This window comes from Symphodus melops, assembly GCF_947650265.1.
Source record: "Symphodus melops genome assembly, chromosome: 14".
Taxonomy (NCBI): Eukaryota; Metazoa; Chordata; class Actinopteri; order Labriformes; family Labridae; genus Symphodus; species Symphodus melops.
This window is the reverse complement of record NC_136704.1, coordinates 18,833,099-18,858,177: the sequence shown is the minus strand read 5'-3', so window position 1 is coordinate 18,858,177 and position 25,079 is coordinate 18,833,099. Positions and strand designations below refer to the sequence as shown.

General features: G+C 41.8%; 1 protein-coding gene across 3 annotated transcripts in view; it reads right to left on the bottom strand.

Moving 5' to 3' along the window:
• Positions 1–2,612: 2,612 nt before the first annotated feature.
• LOC306834840 (disco-interacting protein 2 homolog C-like) overlaps positions 2,613–25,079 on the bottom strand; it is a 56,255-nt gene continuing 33,788 nt past the window's right edge. For all 3 annotated transcript variants that reach the window (XM_079361061.1, XM_079361063.1, XM_079361062.1), the window contains 21 exons: positions 23,972–24,086; positions 23,382–23,521; positions 20,939–21,075; positions 20,530–20,738; positions 18,082–18,196; positions 16,921–17,122; positions 16,711–16,811; positions 15,846–15,926; positions 15,365–15,488; positions 15,132–15,253; positions 14,786–14,897; positions 13,389–13,498; positions 12,948–13,078; positions 12,582–12,750; positions 10,780–10,950; positions 10,142–10,203; positions 10,008–10,065; positions 6,440–6,514; positions 5,541–5,715; positions 5,319–5,442; positions 2,613–4,431 (listed from right to left, as the gene is read on the bottom strand). In XM_079361061.1, coding sequence (XP_079217187.1) covers positions 4,179–4,431; positions 5,319–5,442; positions 5,541–5,715; positions 6,440–6,514; positions 10,008–10,065; positions 10,142–10,203; positions 10,780–10,950; positions 12,582–12,750; positions 12,948–13,078; positions 13,389–13,498; positions 14,786–14,897; positions 15,132–15,253; positions 15,365–15,488; positions 15,846–15,926; positions 16,711–16,811; positions 16,921–17,122; positions 18,082–18,196; positions 20,530–20,738; positions 20,939–21,075; positions 23,382–23,521; positions 23,972–24,086 — 2,786 coding nt within the window. In that variant the 3' untranslated portion in view covers positions 2,613–4,178. The remainder of the gene's footprint in view (positions 4,432–5,318; positions 5,443–5,540; positions 5,716–6,439; positions 6,515–10,007; positions 10,066–10,141; positions 10,204–10,779; positions 10,951–12,581; positions 12,751–12,947; positions 13,079–13,388; positions 13,499–14,785; positions 14,898–15,131; positions 15,254–15,364; positions 15,489–15,845; positions 15,927–16,710; positions 16,812–16,920; positions 17,123–18,081; positions 18,197–20,529; positions 20,739–20,938; positions 21,076–23,381; positions 23,522–23,971; positions 24,087–25,079) is intronic.

Sequence of the window (25,079 nt, the reverse complement as noted above, 5' to 3'; positions counted from 1 at the left end):
AAAGAGTAAAAAGAAAAACAAAACAAAGAACCAAAGTTTCACCTGGAACTGTCCAAAGTGAAGCGGTTTGTTTAACTAATTATTTTTCGTTTTGAAAAGTCCATTTCACGGAGCTGAAATGAGGCGGTGGTCCGGTTCACTCCCACCTCACCCTCGATCATGTGCGCGTCTCAGACACGCGCTGCCCCTGGAGACACCCCGCACGGATGCGCGCTCCCGCACACCTGAAGCAGCTGCATTTACCAATAACAGCTAACAGATAACAGCGACATCGTGTGGCTGAGTGCAGAAATACTTATAATATAAGAAAGTGGAGGTTTAAATAGTTTATTTTAGTAATTCCAGTATTAAACCTGCCCCCTGACCCTTTGTAAAACACCGAATGAGGTTTCTGTACTGTACATGAGATCTTAAACATTCTGGTCATCAACAAACACATTTATAAGAGGAGACCTGTAATGACTTACTGTTACAGTAGGGGGTGATGTTTCATTTGTTTACACTGTGCCATCTTCCTTTGCATCAAGACAAGAACTAACTTTTTCTTTTTTGTAAATGTTTAACTGGTTTAAAACCTGAATAAAATTAATGAAAGTATACAGCTTAAAAAAAAGAGAGAAAAAAAATCACATTGTTTCGTCAATAACACTGTTTCTGTATTTGTGTTGAGTGTTCTTTTGGGTAATCTCTCAAAGTAAACAGAACAACTATTCACAAGACAAATAACACAAATAAAGACAGTCGGAATTTTAGCCAATCAAAGCACTTTATTGCACTGTATAGTGTGACGGTGAGCCAATAGCAGGCTCTTATAAAAGTGTCATTTAATCTTTTTATCATGTGTACAAAACAAGTCACACACACTTGTACCGTACAAAATCAACACTATTTACATACAATATACACACACACACACACCATGCAGTCTCTCTCCCATCCAGTCCTCCGGCTTTCTGATGGGATTTTCCTTCATATGGAACGTCCTCCACCTCACACACACAAACAAACAAACAAAGACACACACAGGGACTGAAACGTGAGTGATTACGCTGCTACCCACAAACCAAAGCTGCCATGACAGCCAAACAAGCGTGAAGCAAACTCCCGATATGCATAACGTTTTCTTCTCTTCTCATCACAAAAAAGTAACGTCATTGAGGACGTAAAGAATTGGTGCCCTCTTAACAAACATCTTTAAAACCTGCAGAGTCAGAGGTTAAGAAAATACTTTACGCATTGCTGATGCTTCCCATGATGTGAGGTGCCAACACCTAGTTTTTCAGTTAAATATGTATCTTATATTTATTTGAACTTGATTTTCAGGAGAGTCAAGAGGCAGTGCATTTAAGATGGTACCAAAAAGTCCAGAGGATGTTCTGCACTGAAGGGTCCTGCTGAAATAAGCGAATAAAAGAGCTTCTTTTGAAATCAATTAAAACAAGAAACTGTGAGATTTAAAAAAAAAAACAACAACACTTGAGTTGCATTAATATAAGTTTCTACCCTGCAGTGAAGAAAGTCATTTGGGCGTCATTAATACAAACTTTTCTATGTTAACCCTTCCTCTTTGGTCAAACAGACTTCAGATGTTACTGCAGTTAAAAAATAATTTACAAGAATTTGAGATCAAATTGTAATTTTTTAAATTACAATCATATATATATATATATATATATATATATATATATATATATATATATATATATATATATACATATATACATAGCACATCAGGTCTTCTTCATATTCTAAATAATTACTAACAAACTGCAACAACATCTGAGTGCTGCAGAGTCCTCAGTCCCTTTGATTTCCTCATGAAGTCCCTTTAAATAACAATATTCACTCTTTGTATCCACACAGTGCACGTTGCTTAACGAGAAGCGCCTCATCTTAACGGACACATTTAGAAAGGTAAAGAAACAAATGAAGGTTCATGTTCAAGCTTTGCTGCACTTAAGCTGAAATGAACTACAGTACTTTAGTGATAAACATTGCACTTATGATGTACTTTCATTGTTTAACTTTGAAATCATTTAAACTGATCTAATTTTGCATAAACTATAGACTCTATATAAGCCTTTGAGCCTCAAAGTAAGGCTGAAATGGAACGTCGTAAAATTGCATTCATACTCATGGCCAGCAAGGGGCGACTCCAAAGGTAGCAGTAGGGAATCTGTGAGGAACTGAGTCTTCTTCTTAATTGATTAATTCCCTCACAGGTTTATGGTCTCAATCTGTAATTTTAAATCTTTAACACAGCATAATATTGGTCTAGTAAATTAGACTGTTCACATTTTGAGTCAAAAAGCAGTTGGGCTTCTTTTTCATTGAAAGATCGCCACCATGGTAACCTATTCAGTCTCTTTTTTTTTTTAAAGTTTGGCTTTAGTGAAACTTATCAAAGTCGACTGTCTGCTTTCCATTAGTACATCTAGATGTCTTCCCTGAATAATATCATCCAACTACAGAAGCCTTTTGTTGTGTTAGCTCATCTGACAGTAGGGCTCGACTTCACTATTTGTTAGAATTCTGTAAGAAAATGAGCCTCATCTCAGTGATTTGTTCCCCCAGTAAACATTTTCCTAATCACTGTAGGGATGGAATGATACCTCACAATACAATTAAAAACAAAAAAAAACAATTTAAATTGGTGATGGTCCCTTTTACAGTAAAATAAAGTCAAATTAGCTAATGTGGGCTGGTTGGTAAATAGTGCTGCAGTAATGTTTTGAAAATTCTTCTTCATAAAGTCTCAATACGAGATGATTTGGACACTGGATGAGATTTTTTGCTTGAAACTACTTACACAGGAAAGAACCAGCAAATAAATAAGGGACACTGCTTTGTCCACGCGAGCGCCATCATCACCAAACGTTCCTCACAGGAGCTCTAAAGTGTGTTCTTAGCTAGACAAAATTAGCTTCCCAATGAATTCCACATTTGGCATAAATGACACAGGCACCTCGCCAACTAAGCTAGCTCTAGTTGATTACTTAGTGTTTGCTAAGGCCAGGCTTGTCTCCAGTTCCTGTCTCTTCTGGCTCCAAAAAACACAAGACAACTGCTGAACTTCAAGCAGAAATCAAAAATCAGAAGGTGCTGTAACTGTTTCTATGTGGAGTCTATGGCATAAACACAACACATCATATATTTTACTGCAGATGAGTCAACACACAAAGCGCCGGTCAAAGTGTCACACTGGACAAGATTCTGTTCCTGCATCTCCTCAAATGTCTTTAAAAACGTATTTTAGCATTTGAAAGTTTCAGTTGGAAACAGATTTTGCCATATCAAGTCAACTTTGGACACTGAAACACATTCAGCTTTTTTGGTTGTTGTTTTTTTTTGCAGCTTAAAGTGTTAAACTGTTAAAGTGTTTTAGGCATCCATACATGTTTTCCTTATTCCTCTCCTTAGCATAAAATCTGTCCCATGAATCACATTTAAACTATATAGAAATGTCCCTGTCACACATAAACACAGACAGGTGAACACACACTCTCTCTCTCACACACACACACACACACACACACACACACACACACACACACACACACAAAGGGTGCAGGTGGAGAGAGCTGCATATAGGGGCTACTACACCTCATTGTGTTTTAGGTTCCTCTCCATATAGATTATTATGTCTATGTACAATATTTATATTTTTTACAGTTCTCTGGCTGCCCCTGTTCTAATTTAAGCAAAACCACAAATCCAGATTTTTTTTTTTTTGATTCGACCAGGAAAACATGATGACAGATACGAGTCTCTAGATTTTTTCTCACTCTACTTTTATCTCCTAAAACTTCTGAGAAGCGACAGGCGGTGTGACGACCAGAGCCATCGCTTCATACACAGTGTTCCCCCTAAGGCTTTCTACAGTGACGAGCTCATGGTGACGGTCACGAGATTAAACGGGGTGTAGAAATGATCATAACACCACTGAGCAATCAATCAATAAGCCAGTCAATCATCCAACCGGCACGACACGACTTTAAAAGAAAACTGACGACTTAAGACCACACCGTACGCAGGTTCAAAAATACAGTACATGTTGATTTGGGGGAAATAAAGGAACAACAACGGCAATATGCACAGCATACACACGCATGCTATGTCTCTCTCTCTCTCTCTCTCCCACACACACACAAACAAACACAAACACACACACACTCAGGCTACATGTTGTAGGCCACGTAGATTGGATCCAGCTGGTCTTGTAAGAAGCCGTCACGGAGGTGCATGCGCTGTTTCTCGCCGCGCGAGTTGATGGGGATGACGCCGATGTCCGTCACCACGACGACGCCCACTATCAGGTAGTGCTCCTCCAGCACTGCCTTGGTCACCATGGGAACCAGGTCAAGAGCTTCTTGCTCGGAGCCCTCCAGCTCCACCACCACAACCAGCAGGTTGGTCCAGGGGAAAACGGCACTGAAGACGAGGAGGAGGACAAAAAAAGGATTTCTTTATCGTCATCCCACTGTTTCTGCTGCTGAGGCTGCAGTTATTGATTCATTTGGACCACTAGGGGGCAGCAGAACTCCACCACAAGCTCATATCCAGTTCACTTTGCCGATAACGTTGTCGGAGTTCCCAATATGTCAGACAGTGTGGCGGCTGGAAGTCTTATTGAGTGCACCAGCGTCTGTCTGAGTCTGAGCAGGATGGGATGTGTAAGGATGTCGGAGCGTCCTGCGTCTGTTTGGCTGTCAAACCACTGCGACCACTTTTTAAAGAACTTTGTCTTAGAGGAGTCTCAAGTTTCTACTCCCCGACATTTCAGTGTGAAATATTTCTTTGACGACATTATAAGTCTCTGAGAGCTTAACTTTCAAATTATTTCGCAGAGTAACATTTCTATTAGAAGAAAGGATGTGTGGTACTTTGTTCACAGATTATCTGTTCATTATCTGCGCTTATCTTTTCGATTCATTTTTGAGGTGGACGTTAAAAAAAGTCATTATTTCACTTGTGTTGAATTTGGTTTGGGTTAACATTTAAAGCCCACTCTTCCTGGAAGTGGTGCTCTTGAAGAGACAACCTGAGCGAGGGCAAAGTGCCGCCTGTAGAGCTTTTTGAAAAAAACAAACCAAAATGTCGTCTCTGCTACTTGACGTACATGAAGGTACTTCTGGAGCGCTGTGCTTGTATTTTCACATTTGGGAAACAGGATTTAGTGGCTCATTATGATGTTGTTCTGACAGACATTTTCAGACTGGGATCGTGATATTGTGCTTTGCTTCTTACATTTTGATAACATTGTAGTTAATGTTTATAACACACAACTTTGAGGATGCTAAGATCAAAGTTTGACCTACCACTCCATGATGCTCTTGTGAGCGCGGATGACGGAGGTCTCGATGTCGATGGGATGGTACCTCATCCCCCTCAGCTCCATGGCCTCCTCCAGAGCTCCCACCACGAACAGCGCGTCGTGTCTCTCTGTTCCACGAGACACAGAGGAAACAAAAAAAGAGAGGCCATCTTAGTTTTGGTGTCACCTGAAGAGAGGGAACTTAAGACTCAGAGAGAAAACTAACCTCCGTTGGCGTCGGTGAGCTCTGTGCGGCGGAGGAAGCCCAGGTATCCCGTCCTGGCCCAGATTGTCTGGGTGTCTCCAAAACTGAGTCTGGAGTTGAAGTGATCAGACTGCAGGACCTCCTCGCCGTAACCACTGTAGTAACCGCTGCCATTATGAGCGCTGTGCACCCAGATCTAAAGGACCAATCAGAAGCAGAATAAGCTATTGTTGGAAGAGAGAATGATTTGAAGTTCAAAACGTTTCAATCAAATCTGTTCAATAATGTAGCTAAAAACAGAAAGTTTCAGAGAGGAGAAAGAAAAGAAAATCCCACAAAGCTACAAACTGTGCTTTGTGAAGACCAGCGGCTAAATCAAACTTTACATTTGTAATGATGTGCCGACAAACTTCAGGAGAAAAAACTCAGGAGAGAGTGGGTCAAGAAAGGGAGGGAAGAATGAATAAAAATAATAAAAACAAAGAGGCATCAAGAGAAAAAGTCCAAATAAATACATAAAAACAAGCGAAATGAGAGATTTAAGAGATTGAATATAAACTACTGTCTCAGGAACAATATTGCAGGAGAAGACTTCCAAGGTCTCAATTACCAAAAGAAAAAAAGAAACTAACAAAAAGGCACACAACAAAGCTAAAAAAACAAGACAGAAAAAGAGACAAATGGAAGCATAAAAAGACGAAAATAAAAAAGGATAAAAAGGACAGGATGGAAATACCAGTGACAGAGAGCTTCTTGAAAACGAATACCATGACAGGATGAGAAGTGTAAACCAAAAATGAGTTAGGACAAAGAGACAGGACCAAAGTGAAGTTTGACTGAATATTTAAAGTGAGAGTTGATTCAAAGTAAAGAAACGCAAGGAAAAGGAGGAAATATGAAAGAAGAGAGTAGAGAGTCACCTCTCCCAGGTGAGAGTCTCCCAGAGGTCCTTTGGTCTCTGGGTTGGCGATGATGATACGAACTCCAGGTAAGATCTGAAAAACAAAGAATGGGTTGCCATGGTTACAGCATTCGTCAGACTCTTTGATTTAAGCATGAAAACAACTAAAAACAGAGCCAGCTGGTTTAACACCAGACTTCAGCTCAACAGTTCAGTTCAGTCCTGTGTTGATTTGTGGTCCAATAATGAGCTCGTGAAGTTCTGTGATCACACTTCACAGCTGATCAGATTTTATCCTCCACATACTGAACAACAAACAGAAAAACACGGTGTTTAAGGAGCATCCAAACACGGGACAGTCTGACTGGGAAACAGCGTTTCTCTGTCCTCCTCCCACACGCAGTGAGTCAAAATAAACAGCGTGCCGATCGATGACCGGCACAAACATGACGTCCTCTCTTTGTGTGTCAGCGTGGGGGAAGAAGAAACACAAACTTGTCATCGAGCCCAGGAAAAAAATCTGACTGTTTAACACAGCTTCACAAGGAAAACATGGATTTTATTTCCTCACAGGCAACAACTGTTTTCACAGCATTCACTTCTCATCCTGTAAACAATTCATTTAATGTGTTAAATACGAGCATCTACCATCTCTTGAACTCCAAATTAAAGCACCTCTCGTCGATTTTCATCTTTTTTTTTTTCTTCCAGAGAAAGAAGAGGTTGATGTAACCTCCATGTTCTCAAAACAAAGCTGAGCAGGTGGCAGGAGGCCGCCATTCCTTCTAACGCCCAGCAGGGGGCGTTTCAGACGGTTGTTTTAGAATCATTGATTGAAGACTGTGGGAACGATTTTTTTTTTTAAACTTCTCACCTAATTTATTTCTTCTTTTCTTTCTCTCTTGTATTAGGAGCCAGTGAATGTGTGCTGCTGTGATGTGTCGCTTTGACAAACAAGTCCAAAAAATAAAGAAAAATACTAAATGATGTAACGCTAACTAGACAGTGAACATTTGATATATTTTACCTAATACTTTTTAATGTTTGGCAAGAACCCTGCTTCTACAGCGTTTTCCAGCAGATCAGACTGATCAAACTCTGCTGGTGTCCGAATAGCTTTATTCTGCTCCAAGGCTTGATGCATGCACACTCGTCTTCATGGGATCACCTTATTCAGCGTCCATGCAAACGCGTTGGAATCTCTAACCAGATTGACTCTGAATGGGTCAAAGAAATGCTGCATAATAAAGTAAAGTCACGCTTCGGACTAATCAATATCCCTCAGTTCTGATATCCGTGAATGTCTTATTTTTATCGTGAACAATCACAAGACGTACAAGTAGCAATCAGACGTGGACCTGCATGCAAATCTGCTCCATGAATAAAACAGCCTTGAATACAGTCTTCTGAATGTGGGCGAGTCATACACTTTCCTTCTTTCTTCAGTCTGCCAGGATGTCTTGAACAGAAAGAATAATCACTTCTGTCCCACTTCCTCGAAAAACTTTAGCTGAGTATGTTTTAAAAACTAGACGTCACCTCTGATCTGATAAAACATTTTGTTGGTTGGTGCACAGGTGTACTTCACTGTGTGACAGGACGCTGTGACATCACTGTTGGCTGTTTGCCGGTTTCAAAGATGTGATGAATGTGATGTGATCCTTCCTGCACCCACACGTCCTCAGACAGACAGAAAGACAGACAGTGAGGATGGACGCCTCGGGCTCGTCATGGACTCAAAACCTGCTGTCTGCTTTGACTCATTGAATGTGGGAGGACGTGCAGCCCAAAAAAAAAAAAAAAAAACAGAAATAAACCGATCTTCCGCCCCCCTATAATGTGCTGCTGTTTGGTGCATCTCAGTCTTTCTTCACGATGAACTTGCATCTTTCTAAAAAGCCTCCTTGGGAAAAAATGAAGTACGGTACTCTCCAAACATCTCAGTTATGTTATTGTCTACTGTTTACATAACCCTTTGTTCACACATGTCACTTTACATTTTTTACACTGGTCACTTTAACATGTCATTCACTGCACATTTATTTTTGTTCATTGTCCTGTTGAGTTCACCCCATTATAGTCCTCTGTATATACCCCCCTTACTACTTTGGAATTGTATTCATGTTTAAGTTACTATTACTGTTTCTGTTTTTAACTGTTAATCGCCTTTTATTGTTGTGAAGCACTTTGTGATCCTTATCTGTGAAAGGTGCTCTATAAATAAACGTTACTTACTATTTTATTTGGTTTATGACTTTTTTTTTTTTTTTTTTGATTCTGTACTGCTGCTGCTGTAACGCCCGAATTTCCCCATTGGGGATCAATAAAGTCATATCTTATCTCATGTTATTCATCTTAAGCTGATCTCTTGAATCAGGTCAGTGACAAAACGCTTTTTGGTGGAGGCTCAGAGGGAAAGAAATCCTCTTTTTGTGTGTGGCTTCTTGACAAAAAATTAAGTACCAGAAAAAGATAACTGCAATGTATTTATGAACTAAATAATTAAATAATGTCAGAATCAGAAGTGGGTGGTAAGTAAGCACTAACGAGCGACGACTCTCTGAGAGTAGGAGGGCATTTAATGTTTTCAGAACACTAACTGCACTGTTTGACTCTGAGCAAGACACAATGTGTTGAAACATTCGCCCTTTACACTTCAGTAAACTGCCTTAAGTGATCTTTGTGCTCCAGTACTTTCTTTGGATTCGGCCTGTGTGAAGGAGTCTATTGAGTCATCTTTCTCTGAGAGCACCGATCTCCATCTGTGGAGAGGTTGAAACGCAAGCTATCCCTTCTACTTTGCATACATTTTCTGTTTTTTTTCTCCCACTCACTTACAAAATAAAAGCTTAAATGGGACAAGAAAATCAATAGATTGTCTGTGTGTTTAAAGTTTGATTGTAAGGATACTCTATAGAAAACATGGACGTTGTCTGTGTGACATCACACACTGATGTATGAAGAGACGTTTTAAAGCCAAACACGGCTCTCACTATGTTGGAAATACTTTCCTCAAACTAACTTTTGATCAACCTTGATACAGGGAAAGAGGTGAGGTGAGCCATAAGCCTCCTGACACACAGCTACAACACACCCACATGTCAGTCAACTCAACGACACCCAAATATGCAAATGTGTGCACAAGTCTTCACCCTGATCAAAACAATTCAAGAGAGATAAAACAGAATTCTCCCCTTACAGTTTTTACCGTCACAGAATCGATCAATTCTGCTGTTGATATGGACATTTTCTTTGCAGCCAGCCTCTGGTGGACACTTGAGGAACTTCAGGTTTTTGCATTGGCTTCATTTTTTTTATCATGAGTTAAAAGCAGTCTTTATGTCCAACATACTCTTAAATAAGGATTAAAAACAATGCTGCGTATCGATGGGTCACTGAGTGCATTTAATCCTACTTTCAGAGATTCAGCCAATCATAATGAGTGAGTGTTACATCATCTTTCTATGCAGGATCAGGCCTGGTTTGAACTTTTTTAATTGACTAAACCTGCGTCCACAGTGAAACACAAAGTCTGTTCACCTGCTACATGTTTGAAGAATCTTAAAGAGAACCTGACTGACGCTCACCTTCCCAGACTCCATCAGTGGCAGACTGTGAGGAGATCCTCTCTCCACCAAACGAACCCTGAAACACAGAAAGGTCTCATTGAACTGTATTTCTCTAGAGAGAAATAAAATGTTGTCAGGGCAGACTGAAGTACCTGTCGTGGCGGAGCGCCCTCATGTCAACGTACACAGTCGTCGGGTCTGGTCCTGAGGTGCCCTGCAGCCAATCACAACACAGATCAATGAGCAACTGATCAGACAGTGATACCTGAGAGTCGCGTAGGTTTACGACAAACGACAGTCATGTAGGCACTTCTCAGGATAAACACATTAAAATGTCAAATTTTGTTTTAAATATCTGTAAACACTTCTCAACATGACATCAAAACTGGCAACAAACAAATAAAACACAAAGACATTGTGATCACTAAACAGACAACAGAAAAGGTCACATGTAATACATTTTGTCTGGCTGTACAGAAAGTGACACTTCAGGTTCGAGGTAAGAATACTACACAAGAGGATTACTTTCACTTGTAAAAAACTGAACTGTCTGACTTTTCAGAGAATAAAGATTTAAGATTTTTAAATCTGTCCATGATTTTAAACCAAGCGTCAGTATTTCATAATATTTGTCTGTCTCATTAGAGTACGAACAAAAACAATCCTCAATCCTCACAAATATTACTTCATGGTTTCAGATGAAATGAGCTTTAATATAAAACCTAATGAGAGTTAAGATCAATGCAGGATGTAAACTCAAAGTGTCTCTCTGCTTGTTTCAGTGCTTCACCTGCAGGCAGATGGCCAGGTTGACTCTGCAGCCGAAGGCGGTGCTGACGGATCGAGGGTGGAGGCCGAGGTCTTTGAAGAGCTTTGAGAAGGAGTGTGTGAGTGACATCCTGGGCCTCTCCTCGGCCACCACCACGCAGGCCCGGACCCGGGACAGATCCAGACCTCGAGCCTGAAGGGGAGACGAGAGCAGAAAAGAAGTGAGAGGTTTGTGTTTAATGAAGGGTTTGATCAGGACACTGTTTGCTCTGTTTTATTTGATATGATTTGTCTCTGTCTGATTTTTACAAAGTCATCTACAGCTGTCTTTAGTTTTCTTTCTTGTACTCTTTATTTTTTTGGGTTACAGTTTCTTGCAGAGGTCTTTGCACAGGCGTTGGTTTTACAAGTTGAAGTAAGACGCTGTCGAACTTTTAAAGAACACATTTCTGCACGCTCAGCTTCAGCGCTTTTCAGATTTCACACAGGAATAAAGAGCTTTGCTTCCTATTGTTTAAAAAGTTCCAACATTTTTCTTTTTACAAGTCACCTCATAATTCTAAACCATAAATCTAAGACTGGCCACGGACACGCCTCTCAAGCAAATAACCACAGCAGCAGCACTTTATTTTTAGAGTACTGAACCGAATGGCTGCTCTCGCACTCTCTCTCTCTCAGAGCTTTGTATTTATTTATTTATTTTTTAACAGCTGTTTTTATGATGTGACTGGTTTGTCTTGTTATGATCCTTTTTATGAACGTGTGCTGCCACTGACAAGAGCTGCTGAACTGCTTTCCCTTGTTTTTATAGCAATGGCAATAACGATATGTTCTATTCTGTATTCTAATTGCTGTTTTCCTCAGCAGAACATTCTTTGTTTCACATTTTAAAGCCACTCTTCTCTGAACTTGCATCGCCCCCAACACCTTCTCGTTCTCTGTTCTGTTCATGGTTCGTGAATCCGTGAGTCAGACGCAGAATCGCAAAATATTTATTTACAGCGCAAAAAGAAAAATACAAACATCTGTAACACGACAGCGTCTACTTTATAACAGGTAAAGTTTCAGACACGCCTGAGTCGAAGTCGCATCTAAAATTGAAAAACTTTTCGTTCTAAAAATGTGACTTTTAAGAAGTTTAATGACTTTAATTTCACAAATCTAATGTAAGACTTTTCAATTCTGATTTCAACTCGTCAGTAAAAAAATCAAAATCCTTCTTCTTCAGGAGCTGCAGCGTAATAAAAACAACACAACACTGACTCTGCTCCTATTGATTCTCTGTAGCCTGATGAAATAATAATATAAGACAAAAGGACCTAGGAGAGTTAAGTAAGAACTCTAAGAGGGTTGAAATAAGGAGCTGTAGTGTTTTATGTCAGAGACCAATGAAAGGTGTTTGTAAGTAGAGAACATATGATGGACTTTTCGCTCTGTGCTCTGTCTCCATGGAGAGGTAAAGAAAGAAAATCACTCAAATTAACTCAGCAGTGACCAATCAGAGCGTTGCTAACGTCAGCCTGAAGCGGAGCTGACAGAGACAGAGTGTGAGTTCATTACTGCAGAGACTGAAGTCTGTTAGACCCACTCTCAGTCTGTCCTTTATTTCTCAGTCGGGCTCTGGCGGTGAATTAAAAGTGTGTGAAGAAAGATCTACTTTGGTGTCTAGACTTAAAAACCTGACACTGAAGTCTCAGTAAAATCCGTCACAACGAGCTAAATGAGTTCTTTAAATGTTTGCTGCGTCCTTGAAAGTCTCTTTGGCTTTAAAATGGCTCAAGATGTTTAAAGAGACAAATGTCAGTGTGTCGGTGTGTTTGTGACCTTGAGCGCCTCAGTCTGCAGGCCGAGTCCTTTGGTGCACAGCTCCATGACGCTGTAAGAGCAGAAGGTGTCTCGCACCCTCAGCTGGCTGACGGCGAGCAGCCACAGCGCCGGGTTGGACTCCAGCTCCACCGGAGGGATCAGGATGGACTGGTGGCCTGAATACACACTGCACAAAACACACACAAAACCTTCCTTCAGACCTCTTGTATGGTTGCATGCCATCAAACAACCATGTTTACAGAAAACTGCAAATCATTCCTTTGACCGACTTGTAATTCTTGTTCTGACCGGTGAGGGTGATGACGTTTAATCGTTAAACATGAACAATGGTTGATCAGTGCAAGAAGACGTAAACGCACAAACCTGCACAGACACCAGAGGACGAAGCCGAGGCCGCAGTACGGATCGAGACAGATGGCCACTTCTCTGGACGGGTACAGCTCACACTGCAGCTTCACTGACCGGCAGAATGCTCCAACTGCATTATGGGACATCTAGAGAGACAGAGGAAAAGAAAAGAGACACAAAAAGACAAAAAGAGACAGACACAAAACAGAGCAGAAAACAGACGGTCATTCTTGAAATGCACACTTTATATTTCAGACTTTTTTTTACGTTTCAGAAGTTAGGGTTGATACGGACGGACAGCTGCACTAATATCATGTTTCCTGCCTCTCGAAATTTCCTTCTAGAATAAAAATAGATATGAATAAACTGAATAAGAAAAAAAAAATGGTGTGCGGGCGACTGAACAAGAGGCTGTTAGCGATTTGCTCATGCGATGAGGATTAGCGCTGAGCTGACCTGAACTCCGGCCAGCATCCCGGTCGTGGACACGCTGAAGTCCAGATAGGCCAGACCGTCAGGGTTGGTGGGCTTATAGAGAGCTGGAGGCTTCTTCTTTGGCAGGTCATCTGCAGAACACACACACAAACAGACAGACACACACACACACACACAGACATATGTTTTATAACACTCAAGAGGACAGTCTGTTGAGTTGCATCCATTTCAGAAACACTGACCTGAAGATGAACCCACAATGCAGCTTTAGCAGCTTGTCAGCAGTCAATGATTTAAAATGTGCTGCTGGAGAAGATTTCTTTTTCACCTAGCCGTCACTTTTTTTTTTTTTTTGTAAATGCACAGAAATACTAAACTAAATGCTTTTGTGATTCCAAAAGGACGAAAGAGTTTAAACTCCATGTTCATCTTCATAAAAACGAAAGAAAAAAATCTCCTGCTGACTGAATGTTCACAGCCATCCACCATCCAGATGAAGGACTCAGTAAACAGTCACAGAACATGGACTGCTTCCATCTGGATCTAAACAACACCACATATTTTAAGGCTTGAAGTGCAACACACACCAGAGATGTGAAACAGACAGGGGAAGTAGTTCAAGTGCAGGAACGATGATCAAACCCGAGCAGGAAACAAATGTAACAAAACGGCTGCCATTCTTAAGACGCAAAATAAGTCAGCCAATGATGGTGTGCGAGTCTGTGTGTGTACGCACAAGATCAGTGCAGCAGCACTATGGAGCGGGTAAAGAGCTGCTGGTGTGCTTATACTCTATTCAAGAAGTGGACACAGCCACCATGATGCCCCAGTGACTTGCGAACTGCAGATTCAAAGCCTCAGGTCTTTGCCTCCGGCTTTTTTTTTTTTTTTTGCAGAAGATCAGCAGCAAGAAGGATCCTGGTTTGAACCCCAGAGGGACGGGTGTCTATCTGTGAGGAGTTTGCATTTTCTCTCTGTGCACGTGTTGGTTCCCTCCAAGCACTCCAACTTCCTCCCACACTCAAAAGACATGCTTGGTAGGTTACTAGATGACTTTGAGTTAGGTTGTTTGAGGTGAGTGGTTGTTTGTCTCCACATGTCAGCCTTGTGGTTGAATGGCAACCATTAACCCCACGGGACCCCCACCTGTGATATGTGCTATAGATAATGAATGAATGGATGGATGGATGGAATCCAAACGCATGCATATCTGAAGGAGAGCAAAGGATTAGCAAATACTGTTTTCACAGCTATGCTAACTCTAGCATGGTGAGCGAAGTGCATTGTCATTAACGGTAACTGGTACGACAATTTTGGAGAAAAAGACGGCATGAGGACAAATGTAAACGATCATCCAAACGTGGGTTTCATAATGATTAAAAGTTTCTGTGTTAGTGATTGTTAGAGAGGAGCTGCACCTGTGTCCAGGACGGGCGGCCAGTTCCTGATGTCCACAGTGGCCGTGGCCTCCTTTGAGCGCAGCAGCTTACAGATGACCGCCGTGGTCATCACACAGGCCGAGTGACTGACCTGAGAGAGAGAGAGAGAGAGAGAGAGAGAGAGAGAGAGAGAGAGAGAGAGAGAGAGAGAGAGAGAGAGAGAGAGAGAGAGAGAGAGAGAGAGAGAGAAGGTGGAATAAAACCAATCGAATAAAAAAGAAACAAAAACTAAAGGGACAAGACTGTGAAACTGGTTGCACCAAAGTCTTTGTAAACAAACAACTAATTTAAAAACTCAAAACCAGAGAGTTTCAGAGAGTCTGACCTCGACGATCATCTTGACGGTGGGCAGGGTGGTGGAGATGTTCTGGGGGTGTGGTGGTCGCACGGTGATGGGAACACAGCCGGCGTACAGACAGCCATAAAAGGCTGCAATCAGGTCAATCCCTACAAGACACACACACACATACATATGAAGTCACACACACACACACACACACACACAGAGGGTTGTAAAGATGTTGTTCTGTAGAAACAGTCTTCAGCATGGCGTCTGACCTGGCGGATAAACTAGAGCGACGTGGTCTCCCTCCTGCAGACCGGCTCTCTCCATCAGCAGAGCCGCCACTCGTTCAGCCCTCTTATGGAGCTGCAGACAGGTGAGGGAGCTGGACACCGCCCCCTGGAGGAGCGGAGGGAGATTATGAAGTATCAGCATCGTATGACGAATTGATCCATGACTTTATCTCACGAGAGAGAATGAAGAACAACTTTTAAGACACTCCACAGATACTGACACAGTTCACACGCTTCCTTTAATCATCACGTGTAATTTAAGTTTTGTTACTTGTCAAAGTTCTGGCCAATTTAGATCACACGTAATATTTACATGTTGAGCTTTTAAAATAGTAGCTGCAGTGTATTAAAGAACCACTTTAGACCGTTCTTCTGTACTCTAAATTGTAAGTATGGTCAGAGGTGTGTGAGTGTGTGTGTGTGTGTGTGTGTGTGTGTGTGTGTGTGTGTGTGTGTGTGTTACCCTGGAGCTGAGCAGGGTGTAGAGGACGTGATCTGGTGTCGTCTGAGCTCTCCACTGCAAAACCTCGGACAGGAACAGGAACTGAGAAACACAATAAGAGCTCAGGTTATCACACACATTCGTGAGTTTGTCTCCCTGAGCAATTTGAACTGAAATGTTTGGACTTTGTGCAATCAGTGTGACGACGACGCTGAAACATGTTCATCTCCTTAAGCTGTGTGCAGTGATAAATATGACATATTACGACTGATATTCAATAATAAGTGATATTTGTTTAGTGTGAGCGTGACTTCATGCTGACAATAAAACAGTTTTACAGCAGACATTCAGTAAGAAATTGTAATAAAGTGTTTCAAAGAAAATGTGATATTTTTTAATTAGACACAAGTGGTGAAAGTTCTCACCCATTGGAGCTGAAAAAGGGAACTGCATATGTGATAAACATTCATATTCACTGTGTCGATACTGCTGAGTGAGCAGCACTTTTTACTGCAGCAGCAGAAAGTCTGTGCCTTCTATCAAACATGAAAGGGTTTTAATCGATATCATAGACAGAAGTTTCAAAGCAGGAAAGAAACTATCTGCTGATGTGTCAAATTGCCCCTGAAGAATTTATTGACGAGCACTTTACAGAAAGCTTTTCTTCATCTGGAGTTTAAAGAGGGATTTTAATCTGAAGTTGTTCGAAACTCAAACGTGTTACCGGTGCTTTTACTCTGAAATGTCAACATTCAAATTAGTAACTCATCAACAGGCTTGACCTTTAGCAGCACTGCAATTATTAATCAAGATGTGATCAGACATGAAATAATATGAGGAATAGAATGAAAAAAAGAAGCTTTGATTGTGTGTCCGTGATTTATACCTGGTCATTGTCGTCAGTCTGTCCTAAATCTCTGCCGCTGGCCTGAGCGATTCTCTTCCCTGACACCAGATTCCCCACCATCACAGAGGCGGGTCCGATCTCTGCATCACACACACACACACGCACACACACGAACACGTTAACAAATATCGGCAAAAAACATGCACAGGCAAAATGACATTCTTATGAACACAAACCCCGTGTTCCCACCTGGCTGTTTCTGACGAGGTTTGGGCAGGTTGGTGACGCAGGTGTGGGGACACATGAGGACGTTGCAGGGGTGAAGCCCCCCCTCCAGGTACAGCTGCTTGATCTCTGACAGATGGATGCCGCCCAGTGGAGTCTTAGGCAGAGTGTTAGCAGGGACCAGGGCCAGGCAGAACACGCCCACGCCGTGGATACTGTCAATGGCCTGATAGAGAGAGGGGGGGGGGGGGGGGGGGGGTCAGAGGGAGGGGGGATTATCTGCTGATGCGTAATTATTGTGAAATTATGGCTTAACCTTTGTGTTGTCTTTACCTGACCCACCTTTGCTAAAGCTCTAAAATAAAGCTGCTTTATTGAATTTTGAACCGAAATCTGTTCTGCATGAAGACAGCAGCTGTCACTCATCACAAACACAGTGTGCTCTGAGGTTGTGCAGCTCCAAGCACAACAAACAAAAGGGATGTTTCTGTAACTTCAGAGCACTTATCTTCTGTTTACAACAAGTCTGCATCATTTTTTAACTGAAGACAACATGAGGGTTTGAGAACACATTTAAGCCCTCTGTTTCAAACATGCTACACGTTGGTATTTCTCAAACAAATCAAACCCAGTTCCATAGTGGTCTGTACCGGGACTTGAACCGCAAACCTCTGGTTCCCAACACAAGTCCTTCCAGACTGAGCTACTTCCACCTAAATTAACTAAACTAAAGCAAGAAAAGAGCTCAACAAAATGCTTCAAATGAAGGTGCTGGACCCCGGAAAGTAAACAACATGAATCATAGTTCCTGAAGAATCCTATTTCACTTTCATTTTGTCCGTCAATACAACAACATTGAAAACTTCTTCAGATAAATATTGACTTCAGTGAACCTGAATAAATCAGAATCCAGCATTTCATTTTGTAGTTTTTGAAAACATTTATAAAAACAAACGTATATCATATAATGTTCATGACTCTTCTTACTCACCAATCACTTAGCACTGTGCTAGCTCTACTTCAAGACAGCTACTAATGATAAAAAAAGTGAAAGGCTGTTGGATCGTTACTATGGAAACTGTGTGCTAAAGGATTGAGTTCAGCCTCTCAAAACCCCGACACACAGAAATGAAGGTCTTTAATGGAACAAGTGGAATAATCATAATGCAGTGAAAGGTGATGTACCTGCAGCACGCGGCTCATCCACTGGAAGCTGTCCTCCTCGGTGGAGTCAGGTCTCTGCTCCGCCACGACCACGATCCTCTCGTCCCGAAGCACCGTCACAGAGAACACCGCTATCCTGCAGGACGGAGGGGGAAGACGCGACCTCATCTTTAGCTTGTCTTCTTTTTGTATATTTCATCATACTGTAGCTGTTACTGCACACAAGACTGGCTGAAAATATATTATCACATGTAAGAAAGTCCTTTAGGAGCTGATCGAAGTTCTCTGCAGCAGCACCAAGCCTCTACTGATCCCAGTATCCATCCAGAGAGAGGATGTGGAGCTCCTTTTTTTTTTTTTTTTTTACCTCAAAGTGAATCTGAGGGACGGTTAGTAAAATGGGCAACAAGATCAAAAATATCAACAACGGTGTGATCAAAAACGCACATCATCAGCACATACTTTTGCATGCAGATAGATGTGATTGTGTCCGCGGGTTCACGGCACTCTTCCTTTGAACTCATGGGACAAAAATGTTGTTGCGACGCCGCATAATAAACGCAGCTTTTTGTTTCGTTTGGTCGTCCTCGTTTTCACTTAAACACAGGGGTCATTATGTGTGGAGGATTGATTAAGGGTTCTTTCACAGCAGAGGGATTGGAGTTTGTTGGATGCAGCTGGTCCTTGAGTCACTCTACCCACTGCAGTGTACTTTCTATTGATTCGGCCTTAAAGCCGAGCTGCAGCAGATGTAAACACAGGTTCGGTTGTGTACAGGGCCGCGTGAACGAACAAGACAGAGGAATGATATTCTAATTACACCACTAACACTCGGCTGGTTTTATAGTGAACAAACAGGTTCTGCAGTGCTGGAGGTGATAAAACATCAAGACTTCAATATGACGGAGGGACGGAGCTTTGCAGCCTCATTCAATCCATGAACCCAGCTTTTCTATATTCATTTTTTGATTGTTCCTGAAACTTGTTGATGTCCCAAGCTGTGATTTCAACGTGAAATATTTTATAGATTACAGATAAACTCAGCCTCCAGCATTAGAAACTCTTAATTAAGAATTAAGCCAGATGTGGAATTTCCTCAAATGGCCAGCAGGTGGCAAATCCACTCGTGAGAAAAAAAAGGCAGATTGTAAACTAGTCTACAAGAAAGTGAGCCGACTTCTTCCTCTCTGAACTTTTTCTTAACACTTTTAGGGTATTCATGAATGGCCTAGCGGTTGTGAAGGACTGTAGTCCACGCTGCAGCGGTTCAGGGTTCGAATGCTGCACCTCACCGCCCTCTCTCTCCTCCTGACATTTTCTGTCTCTCCTCAGCTGTCTCATCCGAAAGGCAAAAATAAAGCTTCATAAACCGTCTCTCATCTTGTTGTTCTTTTAATCAACGACTGTCCCGTGAAGAGAAAAATACATCCTGGAGAATTGAGGGCGTGGCTTCAAGTGATTGACGAGGTGCTACCACAGCATACTGATAAAAGTCTCGTTAAGGTCTCAGCTGTATTTAAGGACACTTTGAAGGGTTCACTGTTAACCTCTTTAGATGATGTATTTTGTCAAAGTTATCACTATGATCATTGACATTACAGGAGGTGTAAACTAGTGTTCACTAACTCTTCACTCGTTTAGCTCGACTGCTTGGAGGGAGCTGAGAATTGATGTAACTCGACAAAAGAAGTAGAGAATGAGTGAATGAAACAGTCCATTAACTCAAACTGTCATTGGTCATCAGAAGGATGTCTCACAGGCAGCATCATACTTTGGAGAAGAATTATATACTGAAACTTCAAATCCAAAACATGATGTAGTTTTGGACTGAATGATTGTTTTTCCTCTGGGTTGTTTCATGTGAGGTGTATCACACAGTTAATGTGCTTCAGTCTCTCACAGCTCGAGTTAAGATCAGCGTGTTCGACAGACCATTTCTAGAACGTCTTGCTTCGACAGCTTCATTTGTTTTACAGGGGACAAGCCCTCAGACCCCAGAGCTGGCTACTTTTTTCACTCCGGCTGGCGTTCAGAGGAAAGTAAATCAAAGTTGTGTTAAATTCTTCAATCAAGCATTAATTTAATCTGGGTCGTTTTAAACTAAGGGACTTAAATCTCCGCGACAGGAGCTTTTTCTTTCTGTGAGACGTCATCAGACTCTGTCAGCTAAATGATGAATTTCCTCCTCGGTGGTCTCGGACACAATTAAACTTTCCTCTATTACTGTTTCGGGATGCACCCACTATTGCTCTACTTTATTAGATTTATTATGTGCGGGATGATTGCTCATTAATCATCATGACGGTAAATGTTTCAGTATTGGACATCTGGCTGCTTTTCAACTACTGTCGAAGAGAATGATTAAAAAGCGGAGGGACTCCTGAACGCTCCCCTGGGTGTTCCGCTCCACACGTGAGACCATTTAAAAAAAAAAAGAAGAAAAAAAAGAGAACCGCCTCCCTCTCTCACCTGCCCCTGTAGACGAATTTCATTGGCTCCACTGCCAGCGCTGTGGCGACAATGTCGTCGGCGTTGTGCCTCCGCCCGCTCACCATTATGAGGCCGTCCATCTTGCCTGTGATGAAGCAGAGGCCGCCGGGGCCGATGAATCCCAGCAGGCCAGTGCGCACGAAGGCGTACTCGCTGACCAGCCCCCCGCTGGCGCTCACGGGGTAAACCTGCAAACAGGGAGTTTTTTAACAAGGATTTTTGGGCGCCATCATGTCATCGTGACCACAGAGAGAATTTGTCCTCGCTCTGTTTTTAAGGAAGGCAATACTCCAGAATTCACTTAGATGGGACGTTGGATTTTTCCTGTATTAACACTCAGAATATCACATATCACACCTTGAGGTTAGTTTGCATTTTGTAACCTCACCTCAAAGGTGTTCTTAGTCATGCCTGTGAGGCCGTAGTAGGAGGTGCCGGTGGCGATGGAGCAGACACAGAGCTCACCGATCTCGTCCGTCTGACAGAGCTGAGGGACGCCTTCTGGTTTCACCACACACACCAAACCTGAGCGGCCAGGGAGAGGGAGAACACAGAGTTAGCATCTCTGAAAGATCGCACTGGGGAAACAAAGCGGCGTCCTCTGCTCCACATGCACCTGTTTGTGTGAACAAACTCAGTTAACGTCACAGCTTGAGCTTAAAGTAGGTTTCCTCTGACCCACATATAGAGTGCACTCATGTCTGGGTCTGCTAAAAACCAGGCTACCCAAGAAAGTAGGGTACGAGAAATATAGAATATATAATATAGAATACTTCAATATTATTTTCATAACAAATAATTCACATAATAACTGAATCTGGAAGGATTCATAATGACTTGCTGATCAAACTGTGGTTTACATTTCAAGGTGTTTAATCTTCTGTTTTTAGATTACATCAGCAAAGCCAACAGGTTCTGTTCCCAGGTGGAGCTGAGGGTGCAGTTCCCATGTCTAACACTGAGTGGTGCACTTTGACAGGAACGCCACGCGTCTGTTCTGCAGAGAAGGGCTCCGAGTTTGTGACAGGGACGTTCGACTCGCTGCAGCAGTCTGAGTGTTTGATCAGCAGGGTCTGCACGCCTCTTTCTGCAGATTACCGCCTGCTTTCTGGATTAGAAGCGGCAGCCTCTCTCGCGCACTCTCATGTGCGAATTTCTTTTCGACGTCATTCGTCTGCAACAACAAAAATCATTTGAGGGATAAACAGCTTTCCTTATGGAGTGTGATAGAAGAAAAGGGTTACACTTTCCTACAAAGTGCTTCATGTAAAGCAGATTTATCTGTTATTTATTATCGGCCTGTGGGATTCACTGCATGACGACAATAACGTCTGTGTAATGTCTGAGGTTCATTTAAAGGGAAACGCAAAAACAGTCAGCACACTAAGATAGTCCAAATGTTTTCAAAAGAGACAATTCAACTGATTTTGATGCAGTGGAAACTTTCATTACTATTCATTAATACCACTGATTTTTACCTCGACCTTCAGGCACAACACTTCATTAAATTGAGGTTGTAAAATGTGTTGTGGTAAAAATGCAGTGTCATGATGTGTTTGAATGAGCAGACAAAATGATCTCCCATACAGGATATGCATTTTATGTTTTGTTAATGAAGGAGGTTGTAGGACAGGACAGGGCTGTCTGTGTGTGTGTGTGTGTGTGTGCCTCCTTTCCTGCTTTATTACAGTACCTCTGTATTACAGGGTTCACTGTTGTTGGTGGACTTCTCATTAGCAGCTGAACAGATGATTTATGAGGTCCTAAAAGCTTCTTTGATGTCCTCCATCACCTTGTTCAAACTATCACTGTGACTTTGTCCCTTGATTACAAAAGACGGCTGCCATATTGAAAACTTTTCTTCAAATCGGCATTGAAGCACGTAACTCATCTGGCCAAGAGGAGAAAGAGCGCTCTTAAAATTGGACATTGATGAAAAGGAGAGGCTCCACGTTTACACGCCCTTAAAACTAATTTTACGATTTGATGGACTTAATGGATTCTTTGCTTTTCAGTGCGTGACGACGCTGAGGGGGCCGACAGTTTAACTCTTCAGAGGAGAAAAGAGCACAGTGGTCGGTGAACACACAGAAAACACAAACCTGCACGTCTGTAATTATCCTTCCTTTCATTCTGATTGTTGCAGAAATATAGCTGCAAGGTCATGATACATAAAAACACATCTCACGTTTGTAATGTAACCCAAGTCTTTAGAGTGATCAAAGCAGCATGCATCATAGAAGACGTGTTTAACCCTCTGAGACTGCCTCCATTTTACTCAACTTCAACTCACGTAAAACTTTTATTAAAGAGCCAAGCTTATAGCTGAAGTTTTACGCTATAATGATTTACCATCAATATGTAAAATCCAAAGTATCATCACTTTGGAACCAAAATCTTCTGTCTTAAATCTCCACTGACTGTGACTTTTAAAATGTGTCTGTGCTCGACCCTCACCTTATCGCTTTATAGATTCTGAAACAGAGTCCTGCCATCAGTTAGATTTTATCTGCAATGGCGTATTCATGGCATCCCAGTGTGTGATTTCACATTGCAATACGGGTTTTCAGAAGCAGGATGATCTCACACACTTCGCTGTCTCTGATGTCACACATCTTCAGCGTTGTTCCTTCCCACCTTACATATTCCAACTTAAACTGGCAATTTGTAAGCAACTTTAGACACACACACACACACATACACATACACACACACACACACACACACACACACACACACACACACACACACACACACACACACACACACACACACACACACACACACACACACACACACACACACACACACACACACACACACACACACACCTCCAGGTGTGACAGTCCCCACGTCCTGCACGGTGAGCACTGAGAGGCGCTCCTCTGTGTCGACCCTGACGACCCCGTATGTCAGGCCCTGCATGGAAAGAACGCCTCGGCCTGGAGGCTGACTGCTGTCCTCCACCGGCCTGAACACGAAACACAAACACACTATTATTAATCTGCAAAACGCCGACGAACAAACAGAACAGAGCTGCATTCATACAGTGTTGTGTTTAATGTGCGCTGTTTGCTGTTTGCCACTGAGCAGCTTCATGGGATGACTTGTGCACACAACGTGAGTGTAAATGAATGTTTGTGTGTTTGACCGCGCAGCAGCATCCTGTGCTGTGATTGGTTGATTAGTTATTGCACTGTGATCACAGAACTGCACTTCTTCTTTGTGTTGATTTGAATATTTGTGATTGTGTGTTTACACCGTGTACCTTATGTGGCCGTGTTTGAATAAGTGTGTGTGCACGAGACTGTTTGCATGTTTGTGTACTTTAGCGTGTGTTTGCACAAGCAGATGTTTGCATAATCAGTGAAGGTAAATCAGAGCTAAGAGCTTGAGTGTGTGTGTGTGTGTTTGTGTGTACCTCCTGATGGCCACCGTCAGGGCCTCAGGGGAACTGGCGCAGGGACAGATAACGTCGGCTCTCAGCCCTTTAGTCTGAAAGACGTTGAGGAAGGCGTCGCAGGAGGAGATGGACCCTAACGGACAGAAACACAAACAAACTGTCACAAATGTTTCAGCTCAGGAGATGAAACACAAACTGCAGAATTTTAAGGAAGTCAGACTGCCATTCATTTATGTTCGAAACCAATCTGTGTGTATGAAATATATCAGCTGACTGATCAGGACAGTTACTCATAATGGTTTCAATCTAAAGGTCTCTAAACATGATGACCTGAGCTTATTGAAGTTACATTCTGCAGTTAAAAGCAGAGATCATTTGAAACATTTTCATCTGCATCAATAAAAACGGTAACAAAATGTTCACAATGTTTTTTGTGCAGTTTGGATAGTATGAAGGAGTTTAACAGCAATGTCTGGATGCCTAGGACTTCTATTATTGTTGCCATGGCATTAAAACAGACGTGAGATTGTTTGATTTTTACCATTATCAAATCAACGTCCCCTAGTTCCAACAACTTACAACATCAGAACATTTAATAATCCACATAAAACCAGAGGTTGATCAGTATTTACTGCAGAGCGCCGGATGTCAGAATCAAAAAAAAGTTGCTATTTCAGTCTCTAACATTGTGTTGTACTTTGAGCATAATATGACATTTCTTTGAAGTGTTTTTTTCCTTTCTTAGATTGGACAGCTGAAGAGAGACCACATGGTGAATCTAACATATATAATATTCAATCTTATTGAAATAGCAGATTCCCCGTGAAGGTCATAAGAATGTACACTAGTGGTCATGAAAGTAGAATATTTCCCTCTGACATGTAGGGGGTGAAATTAAAAACCTTAGCTGTTTATTGATGTTTTCGAGGAATCCTTCACATCCATGTTAACAAAAGTGATTTATTAGGAAATGAAAGCTCTGCCTTTCATCATCATTACATTCTGATAGTAAAAGGTATGTTATAGACTTTGTTTTTTATCTACAGTAATCACTACACCTGGTTTGTGAAAAGGTCAAACAAATACTGTAGTTTTATTTTTCAAAGTATGAAATAATTGTCTTTTA